This window comes from Dermochelys coriacea, chromosome 25, assembly GCF_009764565.3.
Source record: "Dermochelys coriacea isolate rDerCor1 chromosome 25, rDerCor1.pri.v4, whole genome shotgun sequence".
In the NCBI taxonomy this organism is placed as follows: Eukaryota; Metazoa; Chordata; order Testudines; family Dermochelyidae; genus Dermochelys; species Dermochelys coriacea.
Genome location: NC_050092.1, coordinates 7,617,313 through 7,634,494, shown reverse-complemented (window position 1 = coordinate 7,634,494; position 17,182 = coordinate 7,617,313). Strand labels below are relative to the sequence as shown.

The window sequence follows — 17,182 nt, the reverse complement described above, 5'->3', positions numbered from 1 at the left end:
AGGGTTTCTGAGCTTTCCAGTGAATCTCCTCTTCTGCGCGCCACTTTTCAGACTACGTTTTTTGTCCCAGAGATGGTCGTCTTTTTAGTTCTGGTGCAGAGAATACTGGCAATGCTTAATAAATACTAAATAAGAATATAAACTTGCTAAAGCAGTCTGCTGCATAGAAGAAATCAGAGTCGTTTATGGAAAAATACAGCAAAGGTTGCGCAAACGGTGTGTGTTTTTCTGAGAAAGAACATTTTGCCTTCTGATTGCAACATTTTGTTTCTTCAGTAGAGTAGCAGTTAATCCTATTTCAGCTGCACTGTGTAGTCATAATGTGGGGGAGCTTTCGGACTTTATCTGTTGCGCTGGTCACATTCCTAGCTGTCAGGATGCGTGATTAGCATACCTTACCCAGGATTCCCGGCCTCCTTTTTTGTCACCACTGACCCAAATTCTTCAGATGGCAAAACAGTGAGGTTAGTAACAATCTGGTGACGGGCCACTTGAAATATTTTAGAAGTGATTCAGATCCTAGTAACATGTGACCCTGCCACTGAGGCAGTGGTTTTGTCTCAGACAGCATGTTACACAACATTACTTCAATCAGCACACCGTTAAGTCAAGTCTCTGGAAATAGACAAAACAAGAAGATCGTACACTATTACTTCCAACTCCAACTTGCCTTAAGCTTTAAAATACCACTCTCTAAGCACAGTATGTCATCTGCTCGTACCAGCTCTTTGGAAGAGAAATATAAAATCAGAGATGGGCTCAGACAAATTATCTGTTAGTTGTTATATAGAGCGGTTATAGTGATAGATGCTCTGTAAATCAATATTAAAAAAATAATGGATCCAATTCCGCTCAAATTCTGCTCTCAATTTCTGATCTTGTGTAACCCAGATGTAGCCATAATTGTTTGTACCCACATTAAATGCTATGGATTTCATGGTAAATTTTTCACAACATACATCCAACAATGTTTGGTTTACGACGATATTAATTTATATTTTATGTTCATGCAATATATAATTTAAAAATGTTTTTAGCATTCAAGTTAGGATCCTGACGTCTTAGATATATATGTTGGTTTATAACAGAATCTCTTGTGATTGAATGATGAAGCATTTATGTCAATTAGACTGCAGATGAAATATACAAGGAACAGGTCTTCTCAAATTTTAGTTTTTGTGGCAGAGTATGGTTCTTCAGAGTGTGTGACGAAAAGCTAATAGGACAGCTTTTCCATGAGTCGCTTCTGAAGCAAAGTGTTATTGATATAGTAAAGAAAAATTACTATATTTTTAGTAAGAGCATTTTGAGAGATTCACCTTGCAGCCTCAGCATTAGAAATCTGGCACTTTGTGACTTGTTTTATAGGAGAAAATGGTCCTTAATCCAATGAAACTGAGATTTTTCTCCTGGTTTTACATTTAAGGCCATATTGTAAACAAAACATGTAACAGTGAAATTAGATGCACACAAAATGTAGAAGAGGCATTTTCCTTTAAGGGTCATTCTGATTTTAATTAAATATCCACAGATTTGTATGTCAGAATACAAAGCAAAAAATAATAATAATGCATAGTTAACAATTGTCTAGGTCTTCTAGCACAAACCACCTAAATACAAACACTTTAGAAAAATGACAATTCACACATTTTTACACATAGGTATGGTCGGGAGGGCACACTGCAAAGGAAGAAAACTGAGATTGATTATAACCCCCTCTTATGGTGGCTTCAAAATTCACTTTCACAGTAGCATGCTCTATTTTTGATTGCCAGTTAGTATGGAAATACAAAAGAAAAAGTGTGTCTGCATTTTTAAAGCAATCTTGCCTGTATATTTCTCCCGCTGTCAAGCCCATATCAATTTAAAACAACCATTTTTGTATTAACTCTGTTCTTTTTCCCTAGTCAGGATGGTGAAATAGACGAGTGTTGCTTTTAAGAATGTTGAACACTTAGGAATATTGTTTTTCTCTACCAACAAGTAGATACATCTGTAAGCAAAGAGTCTTTGGAAAAAGTAGATGGAAAAAATTGCCATGAGGTATGCTCTAAACGGACGCTCAGATTTACACAGGACTGTAGAGAAGAAACTGAATTAATTTTCTAACCTGATTAGTTCACAGACTCTGTCCATTTCGGGTCCTGCGTCTTGTGGACCAAAACAAAAACTATTGGATAGTCCTGAATTTGGACACATTCAAACGATGCCAGAACACAGTAGGCTGATTGCATAACCCTGTTGATGACTGCTGCTTAACCCTGGAAAAAATATCTGCAGTTCAGAAGGATTGATCATGTTTACCTCATTTTACTGATTTCGTTGGGCTGTCAGTAAAATACAGCGGAACAACAAGTAGATTGGAGAGAAATCACTGAAGCTGTTAAATGAACAAACAAAAAAGTTTCCTTCACTATGGCCCATATCCAAAGTTTACTGAAGTCAAAGGAAAGAGTCCCATTGACTTTAATAGACTTTGGAGCAGACTCTTAGGGAGTATGCATGAATACATTAAAAATTGAATTAGGATATTTTAAACTCTGCCCTTTAACTATCTCGATATAAAGATCAGAATCTGATTTTTTTTAGTTTATGGTTTTCTATGACATGGATGGTAGAATTCAACTACTAGTAGCTGTGAGCGGAGTACCTTGTTGTTCTTGGAGCTGGTGCCACAGATGTAAGATACACTTTCCCTCCGTCAAAAACGTTGCTCTGGATGGACTCAGTATTTGAACTAATGCACATAAGTCCAGGAGTTGTCTCACCCAGGAAAATGTGTTTGATAACACCTGTTATTTGGTATCATACAGAGCATTCATAAGTCAAAATAGCTACTCTTCAGAGGCAGGAATAAGACCAGGTCTACACTAGACATTTTTCTGGTATAGTAATCATGCTATTTTAAAATTTTTAGACCCACAAAAGCCCTAAAATAGATGCAGTTATACCGCCAATTGCTGCTTCTGCGGGTCTAGCTGGTTTTGTTTGGGGAACTGATTAAAAACTGCAGCAACACTAGAGTTTTTTGCTAGTATAACTATACCAGTGTAGCTATCCCATTAAACCCTTTCTAGTATAGACAAGGCATTAAAGTCATCACTGTCAGGTCTCTTTAAGTCAATGGCAAGGAAATCTCTTGCCCTACCTCCAATACTCTTTTCAGTTGGTATTCTATATAGCAGCATCACATCCAGGTGTAACCGTTTTGAATGGCAGATCCATTTTGCCTTGGAAAATAATATCGTTATCAACATCGATAGATTTCTCCAGCACAGAGTAATAGTGAAGATGCACAGAAATAAATACACCAAAGGCTTCTAATAACATCGTTAACATCAGCAGTGGAGCTTGAGTAACACCACCAGATTTCTGACATGGCATTACGTGATACCATGTGACAATTTGTGCACTTATAGCAGATATCTGCACATCTTAGTTCTGCTGTGAGGCCCAGATATGTTAAATGCCTTCAACTACCTAAGAAGTAGAGCTATCCAGTATGACGGCACTTCGTGAAGTGTTATTACTGCCATAAAGCATATTTTGTTGTAGTTTTTAAACAACTGGTTGAGGACTCCAGGCCTATGCGGTTATACCAGATCCCTGCGCTCTCTGAAACTTTGTCTGCCATTCTGATTCTCTCTTTTGGCGGGCCAAATCCAACCCTCCTTGAAATCCACTGAGTCTTTCTATTGTCTTCATTGAGAGTCGAATCCAGCCCATAATGCTCTTTTTAAAACAAATGCAGCCATTTTGTGTTGAGTATTTTTACAGTCTAGGGATCTTATATTATATTGATGTATAAAAACATTTTAAAATTGCACAAGGCAGTCAATACCAATCTTAGATATGTGGCTGCATATCTTGTTAAAGGGATATTACCAACTTGAATGGCACATTTCCATCTCAGACTTTTGTAGCTACTAGGGTTACAAGTAATACCTAAAATCGGGACAGTTGAAAGAAGTGATTGATACTTTTTTGTCTCTTTTTTTTTTTTTTTTTTAAATTTACTTTGTGCATTTGACAGCACTGTGTGTATCATCTGTTTAACTTTTTCTCCTGTATAGTCAGTTTCTTTCATATTGAAAAGATCCTTATATAGACATCAGCTGGGAAGCAGAAAATCTCTCAACACATTTTAAAACAATATCTAGGATATCCTGTTTAAAGAGTGCTCTACCAGAAAGTGTATTTTTTTAAAAAAAATTAGCTCATTTTACGAAAGTCAAGTTGACGTTCTCCATTTCAATGAATTACCTTCCCTGTATGTGCAAATGAAATAGATGATGTACATTTTAATATCCTGAAACCTCAACCCCATTCTGGAGGATCTACCTCATAAGATGCTAATACTTCAATCTCCAGGTCCATCCTTTCTGTGGTTTCTCTGCTAACGCTGCAAATGATGATGTTTAAAAAAGTTCACCTATTGTGGTTTCTATTCACTATCAACGTTTTAGTTCTCAAGGTCCCAAGATTGAAGATAAATTTGTGGGTTTTTCCCCCCAGCAGAAGGTGTGCCAGAACAGTGTTAGTCCACTGACTGGGATGTTGTGAACATTTTTGCTGAAGTGTTGAGTTACTACAGATGTGGTGGAGGTTTCTGGGGTTGGATTTCTAACATCTCTTTAATGTTCTACCAAACTGCCCATGATACGACTTTATAACTCCCTTCCATCCTTCAATATCATACAGTTTATTGCATTCTTGACTTTCATGGAAATGCAGGAAAGAGTTCTCAGAATGAAAATGAAATTCTAGGCCTGTGAATTTCTGATGGGAATGGGGAATTCACATGTTCTGTACTACAGCAAAATCTGTAAGGATTTATTCTGAGTCTGTTCCAAAGTTCTTTGATGTCAGGGGGAGTTTTTCTATGCACCCCAATGGGTTTTGGATCAGTCTGTTTGTGAGAGCGCACACCGTTTTGTGGACCAGCTTAACCCTCTCATATTCTGACTACTCCTTCTTGCCTTGAAACTAAGTGACTGCCGAGTTTTTGGAATTGTTAGTGCAAAATGTTCTTTTTTTGTCTTATTTAGTGTAAAACTCAAACTCCAAAAAACCTGAAGTGCTGCTTTCTTTTGCTTGTAGCACAGAAATCCGACCTCCACAGCCAGCAATTGGCTAAGAGTGAAATTTCCAGGAAGCCAGGCGGCTTCATGAATGCTTGGCAAATGAATTGTTACTTCTTTTTAACATGCCTGCAAGAGACAGCATCAAGATCTTCTTCTTCTGTGGTTCATGATATCAATGCAGTTCTCCTTTCCTTCCAGGCATATGTCTGCTCAGAAAATAAATCCATGACTGAAGAGTCATGCATCCCACTGAAAACCTTCTGCCCACAATATAGGAGAAACGTGCAGAACATGAGAAGATAAGAACATTGGCAAGTATATGGCTAGCTAGCATACTCTCTGCTCCTCTGCCATTGTTAATTATAGGAAAGTATAAAAACCAATGCTCTGCATTTTACAGAAAGCTGATTCCTCTGTTCAGAAAATCTTGCTTTGCCAGTATTGCCCTCCTGTGGGGTTTTACAGCAGAGTGAAGTGGTATTAATTTCAAATGGTAATGATAGCTGGACTGTTGGGGCTCTGTACATAAGATCCACCAGGGACACCAGTTATAAAATGTCTCTTGACCACTGAGATTCTCAGATAATTCTTCAGCTTCAGAACTCATCCATAAGGGGTTTTACCTTGTGCATGTGTGACATTGTTTGCATAGGCTGACCCTGGGCTAAGACGGGGTTTACAAATCGTTGCCCTATTTATGCTTGTTCAAATTCTTCTCTCCTCTGCTCAGAAATCATCATGAGTCCCCAAACCACGTGTTAAAGTCCTGATACCATATCTGCATTGTTCTTGAGCTGAGTGCCTGCATGTCCATATAATTCCCCGTCTTTGTATTTGCAAGATTTCCCAACCTGGGTTTGTGCTGGTCACGCTGCAATCCACCCTTTGCTCAGACAAGACTCTCACTACCCAGGAAGAGAATGTAAGAACATTTAGCAGCTTGTTTTTGCAATAGGAGGTATAAAGAGTGGATGACTGTCCAGTGTCATCATCTATGTAAAGAAGAGGTGTGAAAAACTTCCCAGTCCATAAGGTTCCTTCATAAGAATAGGTCTTTCTTTGTGCCATGATGTGAGAAGCTGGGTATAGAAGGATTCTGGCTAAGGTGGCATCCGAGATAGAGGAGCCTTCTTTCAGAGTATAGTCTTTTATCTGCGGGAGCCTTATGAAGAGGGACAGGACAAATTAAACGTCATCGCATTCACTCATAGATAAATTTCGCCATGAGTTAGCTAGAGAGCTGGACCAGCAAGGATATCCGAGGTGTGGGAGCCAGGGATGGGGGAAATGTGTCGGCCAAAAGCTTGGTGGATATGCAACATCTACTAGAAGAAACATACCCCGTATCTGTAGGGGAGGAAAACTTGCTCTTCCCAGCTCCTGCGTTAGCGAACATAGGGCCACGGCCATCGGAATTGCTATGTGGAGGAAACTGACGTATAATGGGAAGCAAAATTGCACAGTGCTGGCCAGCAGCAAGTTAGGGAATGGGTTTATGCACTAAAAAAAAAGACCTCTTCTTTGAGCTGGTGGCTGTAATGGACTATGGGGTGATGTTTACGTGCTAAGAGGAAATATTGTATAGTTTTGCACTGCTTATCTCTCGCCACAAACCATCCTGTCCTAGAAAGTGCTATTAGTGGATTATTCTTTCTTTAAATAAAATGTTTCCAGAAGCTTTAAAGGACTTTGCATCTCTGAGACGGGGGAGGCAGGTTCCTTAATCTTACAGGAGTTGGAATGAGAAGATGACAAGATCTTGTACCAGGAAGGGCATTTACAGTGGGTGACTGCCAGGTTGCGTCATTCTCCGGTTCCATTCATTCCTTGTTATTTCTATTCATGACATGCTAGGAGGGGAGAGAGAAAGACAGGGACATTTTTAGAGGGCAAATTGTAATAAATCTTATGCCTTGAAAGCCAAATAGCTAACCATCCCAAAGAATATGGATACGTGTGAGTTTAATCCTCCATAAAATTCTGCAAGCCAAACACGTCAGGCCATCTCATCAAGGCATTCCTTTTCCAAAACTCCTATTCACTTCAATGGACATTTTGCCTGAATAAGGATTGAGGATCCAAAACTGCAAAGTTTTATTTGCTCAAAGTTGTGCTTATTCATGCATGTAGTCCATGGATGTCAAAGGGTGGCAGGGTCATGTTTAATGTGGCCCTTAAGAACGCTAGGTATTTCCTGTGCTGTGATCTATATGTTCCCTTATGCGCTGTAAATTACAGCTGTTCCACTTTTTAAACATTATGTGTGTTGTCCAGTAGAATTTTAGGGGTTGATGTTTGTTTCCTTTGACCGGTTGTATTATCCTTGATATTAATGAGCATTTCTAACTGGTTACAGTAATTTTTGATGGACAGTCCTTAAACATAATCAATGCAGATCACTACTTGGGGCCCCACATTGACTGGCCCAGCCTTGCTCTCTGGTAGCAGGGCAGGAGAGGATAAAAAGTTCCCTGGCTCACCACTCTTCGCATCTCATAATACATACTTTTCTGCAGCAAAAGCTTATTCAAAGCCCAATGTCTCCATCCAGGAGCTCACGGACTCGCTAACGCTAAACCTAGTCCAATCCTTCCTAATGGGCCACACGTTTCTCTGCTGTTAAACTCCAGCAACAAGATGCGTGTGTCTCCAGCAGATGTTTCTGTGCTTGAGGATAGTGGGAGCATTAAGGGATGCTAGTCAGGGCACGTCTACACTGGAGAGGCAGCAGCAGTGTTGCTGTAGCACTTCAGGGTAAATGCTTGTTACAGCGACGGGAGGGGTTCTCCCACTGCCGTCAGGAATCTACCTGCCCCCGAGACGGTTGCTAGGCTGTCAGAAGAACTCTCCCGTCGACCTAGCACTGTCTACACTGGGGGTTAGGTCAGCTTAACTTCTTCATTCAGGGGCGTGGATTTCTCACACTCCTGGGCGACATAGCTGGGTCAAATTTTGAGTGTAGATCTGGCCCCACTCGGTGAACATCGGCTTAATTCCAAGAGGACAGCTCTGCTAATTCAGCTAGACCCAGACCAGAGCCAAGATCTTTGTATTCCAACTAATGGCATAATTAAGGGCAGCAACCATTTTGGAAGGGATTTTAAACCTTGTCCTCAGGGATTAAGCCAATCTCTAACCATTACAGCTCAGGGTGAGCTGTCTACTGCAGGGCTCTTGCACCTTCCTGGAAAGCATTTGGCACTGGCCATCCTCAGAGACAGGACGCTGGGCTAGATGCCAGATTGGATCCAATCCAAGGTCCAATTCCTAGGTTCCTATAAGTAGTATAGTCACAGCATTTATTGGTAGGAATGTAAAGAAGTGTCATTGCACGGCAGAAAAAAAGAAAACAAATTTTAAATTCTGAATTAGAAGTAGGTTTCATTCCAACCTGGTTTCCTGATCCTCCCTCGGCAGCACAAGCCTGCTTGGGAGACAAACATCGCAGTGAATAAGCAAATCTGCACGACACACCAGTCATCCTCAACTAACAGCCCTAGAGTCTCGTGTGGTTTTTTGGAGGGACACAGGGCAGCTCCAGTGGACTCTCCCAGGTTTGATCTTATCCTGGGGACGGAATAGCAGCAAGACCCACCTTCCCCTTCAGGAGTAGGAAGTAGAGATTCTGTTAAATAGAGTCGGAGCCAAAGCAGTCAAACAATCAGGTCTTGACACTGCAGTCTGACATTTGTCATTGCTTTGCATTCCTATATGATGATGCTGGAGGGTCATATTCTGCTTCGAGCTGCACCCAGGCATTCAAAGGAGTTGCCCAGTTTTCCCTGGCAGCAGAATTTGTCCCTTTCCTTTGCAGTGACGCAACATAAAGACAAACAGCGCTACACAATGTCAGGAGACCACTCTGTGTGACGTTGTGGTTCTCTGGCGCCATTCCCTGACCACAGCTCTATGAAGTTGAAGAGCACTGCCAGGAATCCAGTCAGACAGATGAAAACCAATAACGGAGAAAGATCAAGCTGATCCATGTATTCTTTATACTGTCACAGTACAGAAAATATTTCAGTCCCTAGAACAGGAGTTGGGCTCATCAGAGTTGGAGCCTGGCGGGAGGTGACACAGCAAGGCATGGTGCTAGGCTTAGAGAATTCACTAACTTGGGCAATTCCAAAATGCTTGGAAATCACGCAGCTGTGTTTTAAGGTCATTCCCCAAAGGGCCATCGGATAGTTTCAGGGGGTGGCGTTTCAGAGAGCTACCCGTCAGCTGCACCACTCTGCAAATTCCTGTTTCCAGGAGATTGTTGCCACGTTTATGTCTATAAAGATTTTGACATACACACGTGGGTGGGGTTTTTCCTGGTGTAAATGAGAGGGAGAAACTGGCAAAGGCAAAGTTCCAGGCTGACGTAAGGAATTAAATCTTACCCAAAACGGGGGCTGAATGGCTGTGATGCAATAAAGCTTTGTAAAGTTCTCTTGCCTTTATTCATTGCCTTTGGGCTAAGAGCAAGGTAGAATCAATTTCCTATCCCTGCTCAGGGATTGCCAGGGCATGGACCCTGCTTCCTTTCACTTAGCACTGCAGGTTCAATATCAAAATGATCTCTGGCTTTAAACAAAACCCTGCACCTCACGTTCATTTCTCTGTGGGGACAGGATGGATTCCAAAAGTCTCTCGTTTCCTTTCTCACTAAATCTTCTTGGCTGGCCAGGTGTCTGGGTTTCAACCGGATGGTCCAATCGAAAGGGAACCTGTGCAGTGTTTGGTCAGCTGTACTGACCAGACACCAAAAGTCTGGTTACCGTGGGGGAGGGAGGCACTGGGGTCATTAACCCATGCCAGCCCCTGCTCAGCCAGGACTGCCTCCTTCCTGCATCTCATGGGCAGGCAGGATCTGTGTCAGGGGCTGCAGCTCCCGACCCAGCCCCAGAGCACAGGGAGGCCAGCTGATTGGGGGAGGGAGGTGGAGAGGACCAAGTGATGAGGAAGGGGGAGAGGGGAGAGCAGTGAATGACAGGGGAGGGATGGAGAGGAGTGAGTACGGGGTGGGGCCTCGGGGGAAGAGGTGGAGCGGGGGGTGGGCAAGGCAGAAGTTCTGGCGCTCCTGCTTTAGGGTCTGGTTTTCAGAAATTAAAGAAAGTTGGCAACCCTACATCTTCTCTTGTTTCCCGAGAACAACACGCTCTGCCCCTGGTTCCACATCCTTTGATATGCGAGTCCCTGGGTGAGTCCTGGAATTATCTAGGGCAGAGCTCCCTGGCTGCAGTGACTAGGGAGGGATCTGCATTTTAACATGTTGTCTTTTCACTGTGGTCCATGAACACACAGTTGAGCAATCACGAGCACTGGGGCATGGGGTTTGATGGCAGCAATTGACTTTGTGAGCTGCTACACAATAGGATTGTTGGTTATACTAAGAGCAGACTGGTCTTTAATAGGGTTAGAATCTTCTTGAAACATGCACCCGCTAAGTGACATGGCCAAATGTGTGCCCTTCCTTTTCTTTCTGAAGATCTTGCTGATTTGCTAGCTAGATTTTCCCCGGTAGCTTTTATCACGATATTTTCAACCACTATTGGCAACATTATACCATGTTTTCAATGGAACAGAACTGATAACAATGAACCAGGCAGGTGCTGAGATGCAGAGACATTGCATGCAGCTCACCGACAAGTGCAGGGTATTTACCTTTCTTTCTCTGCCATTTCTTGTTTCTCCTCTGCCCTGTAATGATAAAATGTATTTGAAATCTACCGAGTGGGAGCAGCCAACGTGAAAGGGATGTGCTGGATTCTCCAGCCCATGCAGCTTTTAAATCAAGACTGGACATCTTTCTGAACGAGATGCTGTGTCTCCATCCAATGTGATTTGGCTTGATGCAGAAGTTAATAGGAGGGGTTCTTTGGCCATTGTTATGCAAGAGATCAAACTAGATGATCCTAATGGTTCCTTCTGGCCTGAAATCTATGATTCTATTCAAATACCGAGATCCAGACCTTTCCATTTCTCCTCGCTTATTACAGATCAATCTCGCTTTTATGGTATGTATAGTGTTCTGAAGATGTAAAGCGCTATGTACCTATATTGCTCATTATGGTCCTGATCTTGCAGCTGTTACTCAAGTGAGTCATCTTTTCTCCTGGGACTAGCCCTTTGAGAGTGCTGGCTGCTCTAATTTTACGTTTGTGGCTGTTTTTGAGCTTTAGAGGATCTTGTGCGTTTTTTTTGTTTGATCAGCTCAAGCAATTTAAAGAAATACCACACTAATTACTTCTAATAACTTGGAGCTAGACTCTGGCAACCTTATTTCTGTGGAGTAGCCTCTTACTCCATGGGTGAAACCATGACCTGAATGGGAGTTTTGCTATTGACGTCAGTGGAACCAGGACTTCACCCTAAGAACCAGTGCAGAGAAATGCAGGCCTGGCAGAATCTGACCTTTAGGCTTGGGTTACACACAGGTTTTCCCTGATATAACTCTTTTGATTAGGGGGTGATTTTTTTTTAAACCAAAATAGTTACATTTGTAGAGTGGACGCGGTTATACTGGTTATAAAGGTGCTTTGTACTGGTCTAGCTTATTCCCCTTCCTGTACAGGAATAAGCTAGACTGGTATAAGCCCCTTTCATACCAGTCTAACTGTATGCACACTAGAGGGGGGGTTGTACTGATTTGAACTCTAGCAGTACAGGGAAAGTGATATGATTTTGGGGGGCAGGCAAGCCCTGAGAGAGGTAAATAGGCTTTTATTTAAGTATGTGGTCACATGCATTTTCAAACATTGATCAGTTTTTCAATAGCTCCTTAACTGTGAAGGGTCCATGGAACTGCATGGCTTTAAAGGGCTGGAAGGTTGTGAGTGGCCCTTCTTAAAAGTGTGGGGCTGCCCACCGACACCAGAACTGTGGTCCTGCCCCCTGGGCCATCCCTTCTTCCCGAGGCTCCGCCCCTTCTCCCCGAGCAGCAGGATGTGGCCAACAGGGAGAGAGCCATCCAATGTATCAAGATCATTTTGAATTCTAATCCTGTCCCCCAAAGTGCTTGCAACCCCTCCCTGTTTGGTATCATCCCAAATTTTATAAATGGATTCTCTGTGCAATAATCCAAATCATTTATGAAGATATTGAATAGAGCTGGACCCAGAACAGATCCATGCAGGACCCCACTCGATATGCCCTTCCAGCTAGACTGTGAACCATTGATAACTTCCCTCCGAGTACAGGTTTCCAATCAGTTGTGCATCAACCTTCTAGTAGATTTGCCTAGGTTATATTTCTCTCGTTTGTTTATGAGAAGGTCATGTATCAAAAGCCTGACTGAAGTTGGGATATATCACATCTCCTGCTTCCTCCATCCACAAGTGTTCTGATTCAGAGAAACATTTCTGCAATAAATAAATATATCTGCTGAAAGCAAACACGAAAGGGGGCCAGAGACAACCGAAGCATGTGCTTAACTTTAAGCACATCTGTAAGTCCATTCCTGTTCCACAAAGCACATGCTCAAGTGCCATCAAAATCAACGGGACTTCATCATATGCTTCGTATTAAGCATGTAATCAAGAGCTGTCCCGAAGAGGGATGGAGTTAAGTGCTTTGCTGAACTGGGGACTAACACAGGCCCCACTTTGCAGACACTCGTATAACTTTATGTACATGAATAATACCACTGAATTCATTGGACAACTCACATGGATAAAGTTACTTGTGCGCACCAAATGGATGTACTTGCGTGCTAAAGTTTTCTTGTGTGTAAGAGTTTGCAAGTCGGGGGCATAATTCTGACTTGGGTTATGTTTTTGATACGGAATGGTCACCATGACTCGAGCCCATGGCAGGAGTTCCTTCTCCCAGGTTGTTAACATTTGTCTGTGGTAGTGAGTCCCACTTAGGTTCCCAGGTATGATAAGGCATTTTGTTTTAATAAACCTCACTGGACGCATGCTAACTCAGCTAGCTTTGCTTCCTTCCTGTATCCCCCTCTGCTTTTAGTATAGGGTACTGTAATGGTAATGTATGCTATTATCATTAGTTGTGGCAATATATCCTAATTCAGTATTATTTTTTTTTCGGATGGGATGGCTTATAACTTGGAAATAAAACAAACTAGGTTATAATGGGCCCAATTCTCACTTATAATAAGGCCTCTTTACACCTCTCTGGCCTTAAAGAGCACATAAATTACCTTTCCTGCCACTTTACACCACTATGGTGAGATGAAACAGCCTTAGAGAGGCTTTAGGGCTTGTCTGGACAGGAAGTGGTTCCTGATTAACTCCACGTAAGGTATTGCAGAGTAAGAGCATCCACACACGGAATTAGTCAGGGAAATTAAGCAGGAACAACTCCTTGTGTAGACAAGCCCTTTCCTAGATGAGAATCGGGCTCAGTAGTTCCACTGCAGGTTTATTCTGGGGGACTGTTTCTGTGCCGTGTTGAGGTGTTAGTTGGGGGACAGGTTCTTCCTATGGATGGAAAGTGAGGGTTGAATTTACCACAGCGGGCATCTTCACTAGTGAAAGTGATACGTTGTTAACTCAAGTTAGCTAAAAAATGGTAAAATCCTAGTGGGGACTAGGCAGTTGGCAGGTTTCACACAAGTTATCAGGTTGAGTTAAAACCTATGGGAAAGTCTGAGGTTCAAGCAGCTACTCCCATTGCATCTTGTTTCTGTTCTGAATGAATATCAGTAAAAGTCAAATACAGACCAAATGGATTGCCTGGCTTATGAGGAACACAGAATTTACTGGCTGTAACTCCCATAGGAGAAAGCTTTAGGACAGTATGAGCCCCATTCCCCCCAAAAGGTGATTTTTACCTTTCTTTCCTGGCTTTGGTTCTCTCTTCTTCGTACCTGCAATGAACAAGATAGATTTCCTTAAATGTCACCGCCAGGAAAACACAGCATTCACTCTGAAGCCAAAAGAGCCTGGGGCAAGCAATGGCTCCAGAATACAAAGAGTTAATGTGTTCTCTCTCTTGAATTTTCTGCCGGTAGGAATGGGCAAGCTTGAGGCACAGAGAGGGTAGGACTTGCCCAAGGCCAAGCAATAAGTCTGTGGCAGAGCTGGGACTAGACCACAGGCAGGCCTCCTGAATGCCAAGCCGTGATCACAGGACCATCCTTCCTCTCTAAAGCACGGGAAAAAGGTGCACATGGTGAGGAGCTAATGGACTGTGGCCCCCAGAGTTGCCAAGTTTTCAAGTGAGAGGTCCCTGTGATACTTACTGTAGGAGGCAGTCAGGAATCTGGACGTGCTCCATGGGGATAGTCTGCTCCAGTTCTTCCAGACTGTGAACGTACTGGATCTTATTGATAAACTTCACACTGACAGAGGAAGAGAACATGAACCCTTTAAGAGGTTATTCCAACTTCCCCCTTCACAGAACAGTGACTATCTGGGACATACATCCAGATCCTATTGAAATTTGTGAGCGTTTTGCTGTTGATTTCAATTCAACTGGGATATGACCCAAAATGAAGGCTTCTCTTTAGCCAGAGACTACAAACACTTCAGACACCTAGAGTGGGGTTCTCCTGCTCCCAACTTCATTCCACCCTTTTGACAGTAACTTTTGCTGAGAGAGGATGGCTTGGGGGTGAGCTGTGAATGCCAATCCTATGAGTTTTTACACCAGTCTATACAGTGACCCCTACCGAGAGAGGCTGGGGCTAAGGCATCTGGGACTTCTCAAAGAACCACTATCTTCTGTGGGGAGAGAATTTGGCCTAGAGTCCTCCTTGCTAGAGCACCCACCCGGCCCAAGTCAGGAGCTGGCCCAGTTGTTCCTTTTGTTGTTATAAGAACTTGATAAAAAAAAACAAAAACAAAAAAAAACCAACCCCTTCCAGCAGCATTGGGACACCTTTCCCCTCTCCCAGTGAGTAAATTTCCTGCCACAAAAATCCAGCCTCCCTTTCTGGCTGCCTCAGTAGGGTAACAGGAATACAGGGCTTGCTAGGCTCAATCAGAGAGAAGGTCCAGCGAGCTCAGTATCCTCTCTCTGACTGTGGCCAGTCCCAGGTAATTCAGAGGAAGGGGTGACTCAGGTGGGATAATCTGCCCCTCGTGTTGTGTAGCCCTCACCCTGCTCTCTAACATGTAGAGATTGGCACAAGGTTTAATAGCTTTTCCAAAACCCACTGGGATGCGGGAGAGTTCTTTGTTCACCTGATGAAGGGTCTGGATATAGCCAGTACTGTCCGGATGAACCACGAAGGGTGCACGATTATCAAAGCTTTCAGGTTTTTCCGTAGCCTGCGGAAAGGCCAGAGGTGAGAGGTTAGATGCAAAGGGCTTGCTTCCGAACTCCTGGAGGGCCTCATGGGACTCCGTGGATTTCAGAGATTTACTCTGGTGTCGGGGCAGAATTGGGCCCACAGGATCACATAAGTTAGAGAAGGAGAAGACCAGCTAGGGCATAGTCCTGATGCCTTTAGCTATTGTAGGAATGTTCCTACAGTATATTCTTCAGCACCTCACCCAGGCCTTGTTTTACACACTCTGATGATAACAGGGCTTCCACTGTGTCCACTGGAAGAGGAAAGAGAAAATCTGTTCTAGTCCTAAAGCAGAAAGTCACACAAAGGGTCTTAGGCGGGCAGTGCTAAGTGTCCTCTAACGTGTTGGTGCCTAGAAAATTGCTGGGATTCACAGAGCCTGAGTTCAGGACCTGGGCTCCCTATACAATGAATGGGGAGAGACAGGCATCTCGGAATGGGAATCACAAAAGCCAGTGTCTAGGTGGCCCCTTGCCCAAGCTAGCTAGAGGGAGGTGCCCTGCCCCGCCCCTCTCATGGAGATAGGTGCCTCCTTCTGCCAGGGATTCTGAGCAACAAGCCAGTGGGGTGGGGTGGGGTGGGGTGGGGGGGCTCCCTTATAACCTTGAACCCCTTGGTTAGCATACTCAGTTGGGATGTGGGAGACCCCTGGTTCAAGTGCCCCTTCACTGGAGGATGAGAAGGGATCTGCCACTTCTCCGGTGAGCATAGGCGAAGTTTAACTTCTATATTTGTGGGGGCGGCTCCAGTCAGGCCAACAGGGCCACGTGTGGAGGGGTGCGGGACTCACAAATTCTGTGCCAGTCCCCAAGGGCGCCGTTTCAGATTTGGTGGTGGTGGTGGGGGGACACACAACTTCAACCGTGATTCCAGGGGCTACTTAGGCAGCCGAAAACTCTAGCGGTTTTGCTGATAATAACTTAGATATCTCTGACAGGAGCCCGGTATCGAATTCCTATCTCAAGAAAGAAAATTAAATAAATATTAGACCCGCTCAGCTCTAATACTAACATGTTCTGACCACTTGTGGCAAGTCACTTATGGGACACTGGTTAGTTTTAAAATGGTAATGTCTATTCTTACTCAGATACTCTTACTAAAGTCAGAAGGGACCATCGTGATCATCTAGTCTGACCTCCTGCACCTTGCAGGCCACAGAACCTCCCCCACCCACTCCTGTAATAGCCCCCTAGTCTCTGGCCAAGTTACTTAAGTCCTCAAATCATAGCGTAAAGACTTCAAGGTACAGAGACTCCACCACACCACAGAAACACTAACCCAGGAACCAATCCCTGTCACAAACCCCATTGCCAGCTCTGTCCCCATGTCTACTCTAGCGACACCATCAGAGGACCCAGCCACATCAGTCATACCATCTGGCATAGGCACCAACTGCTACTCGCCCCGGTGGGTGCTCAACCCCGCCTCTGCCTCCGGCCCCGCCCCGACTTCACCCCTGTCCCAACCCCATCCCGCCGCCATTCCTACCCCTTCCCCAAAGTCCCTGCCTCAACTCCGACCCCTCCCTGCCCCTATTCCGACTCCTTTCCCAAATCCCTGCCCCGGCCCCGTCTCTTCCCTGCCTCCTCCCCTGAGCGCACCATGTTCCTGCTCCTCCCCCCTCCCTCCCGGAGCTTGCTATGCCAAGCGCTGGGAGTTAGGATAAGGAACCAGGACATGGCACACTCAGGCAGGGAGGTGGAGGAGGTGAGGTGGGGCGGGGAGGGGAGCTTGGCTGCCAGTGGGTGCAGAGCACGTACTAGTTTTCCCTGTGGGTGCTCCAGCCCCGGAGCATCCACAGAGTCGGTGCCTATGCCATCAGGGGCTCATTCACCTGCACATCTACCAATGTGAT

At 44.1% G+C, this 17,182-nt stretch overlaps 1 protein-coding gene across 6 annotated transcripts in view; it reads right to left on the bottom strand.

Moving 5' to 3' along the window:
• Positions 1–1,488: 1,488 nt before the first annotated feature.
• ATCAY (ATCAY kinesin light chain interacting caytaxin) overlaps positions 1,489–17,182 on the bottom strand; it is a 36,665-nt gene continuing 20,971 nt past the window's right edge. For 2 of the 6 annotated variants that reach the window (XM_038384207.2, XM_038384212.2), the window contains 6 exons: positions 15,218–15,304; positions 14,275–14,373; positions 13,864–13,899; positions 10,734–10,769; positions 8,476–8,511; positions 1,489–6,934 (listed from right to left, as the gene is read on the bottom strand). In XM_038384207.2, the coding sequence (XP_038240135.1) occupies positions 6,925–6,934; positions 8,476–8,511; positions 10,734–10,769; positions 13,864–13,899; positions 14,275–14,373; positions 15,218–15,304 (304 nt within the window). In that variant the 3' untranslated portion in view covers positions 1,489–6,924. The remainder of the gene's footprint in view (positions 6,935–8,475; positions 8,512–10,733; positions 10,770–13,863; positions 13,900–14,274; positions 14,374–15,217; positions 15,305–17,182) is intronic. The other 4 variants (XM_038384208.2, XM_043502669.1, XM_038384210.2 and 1 more) reach the window with 2 other exon arrangements.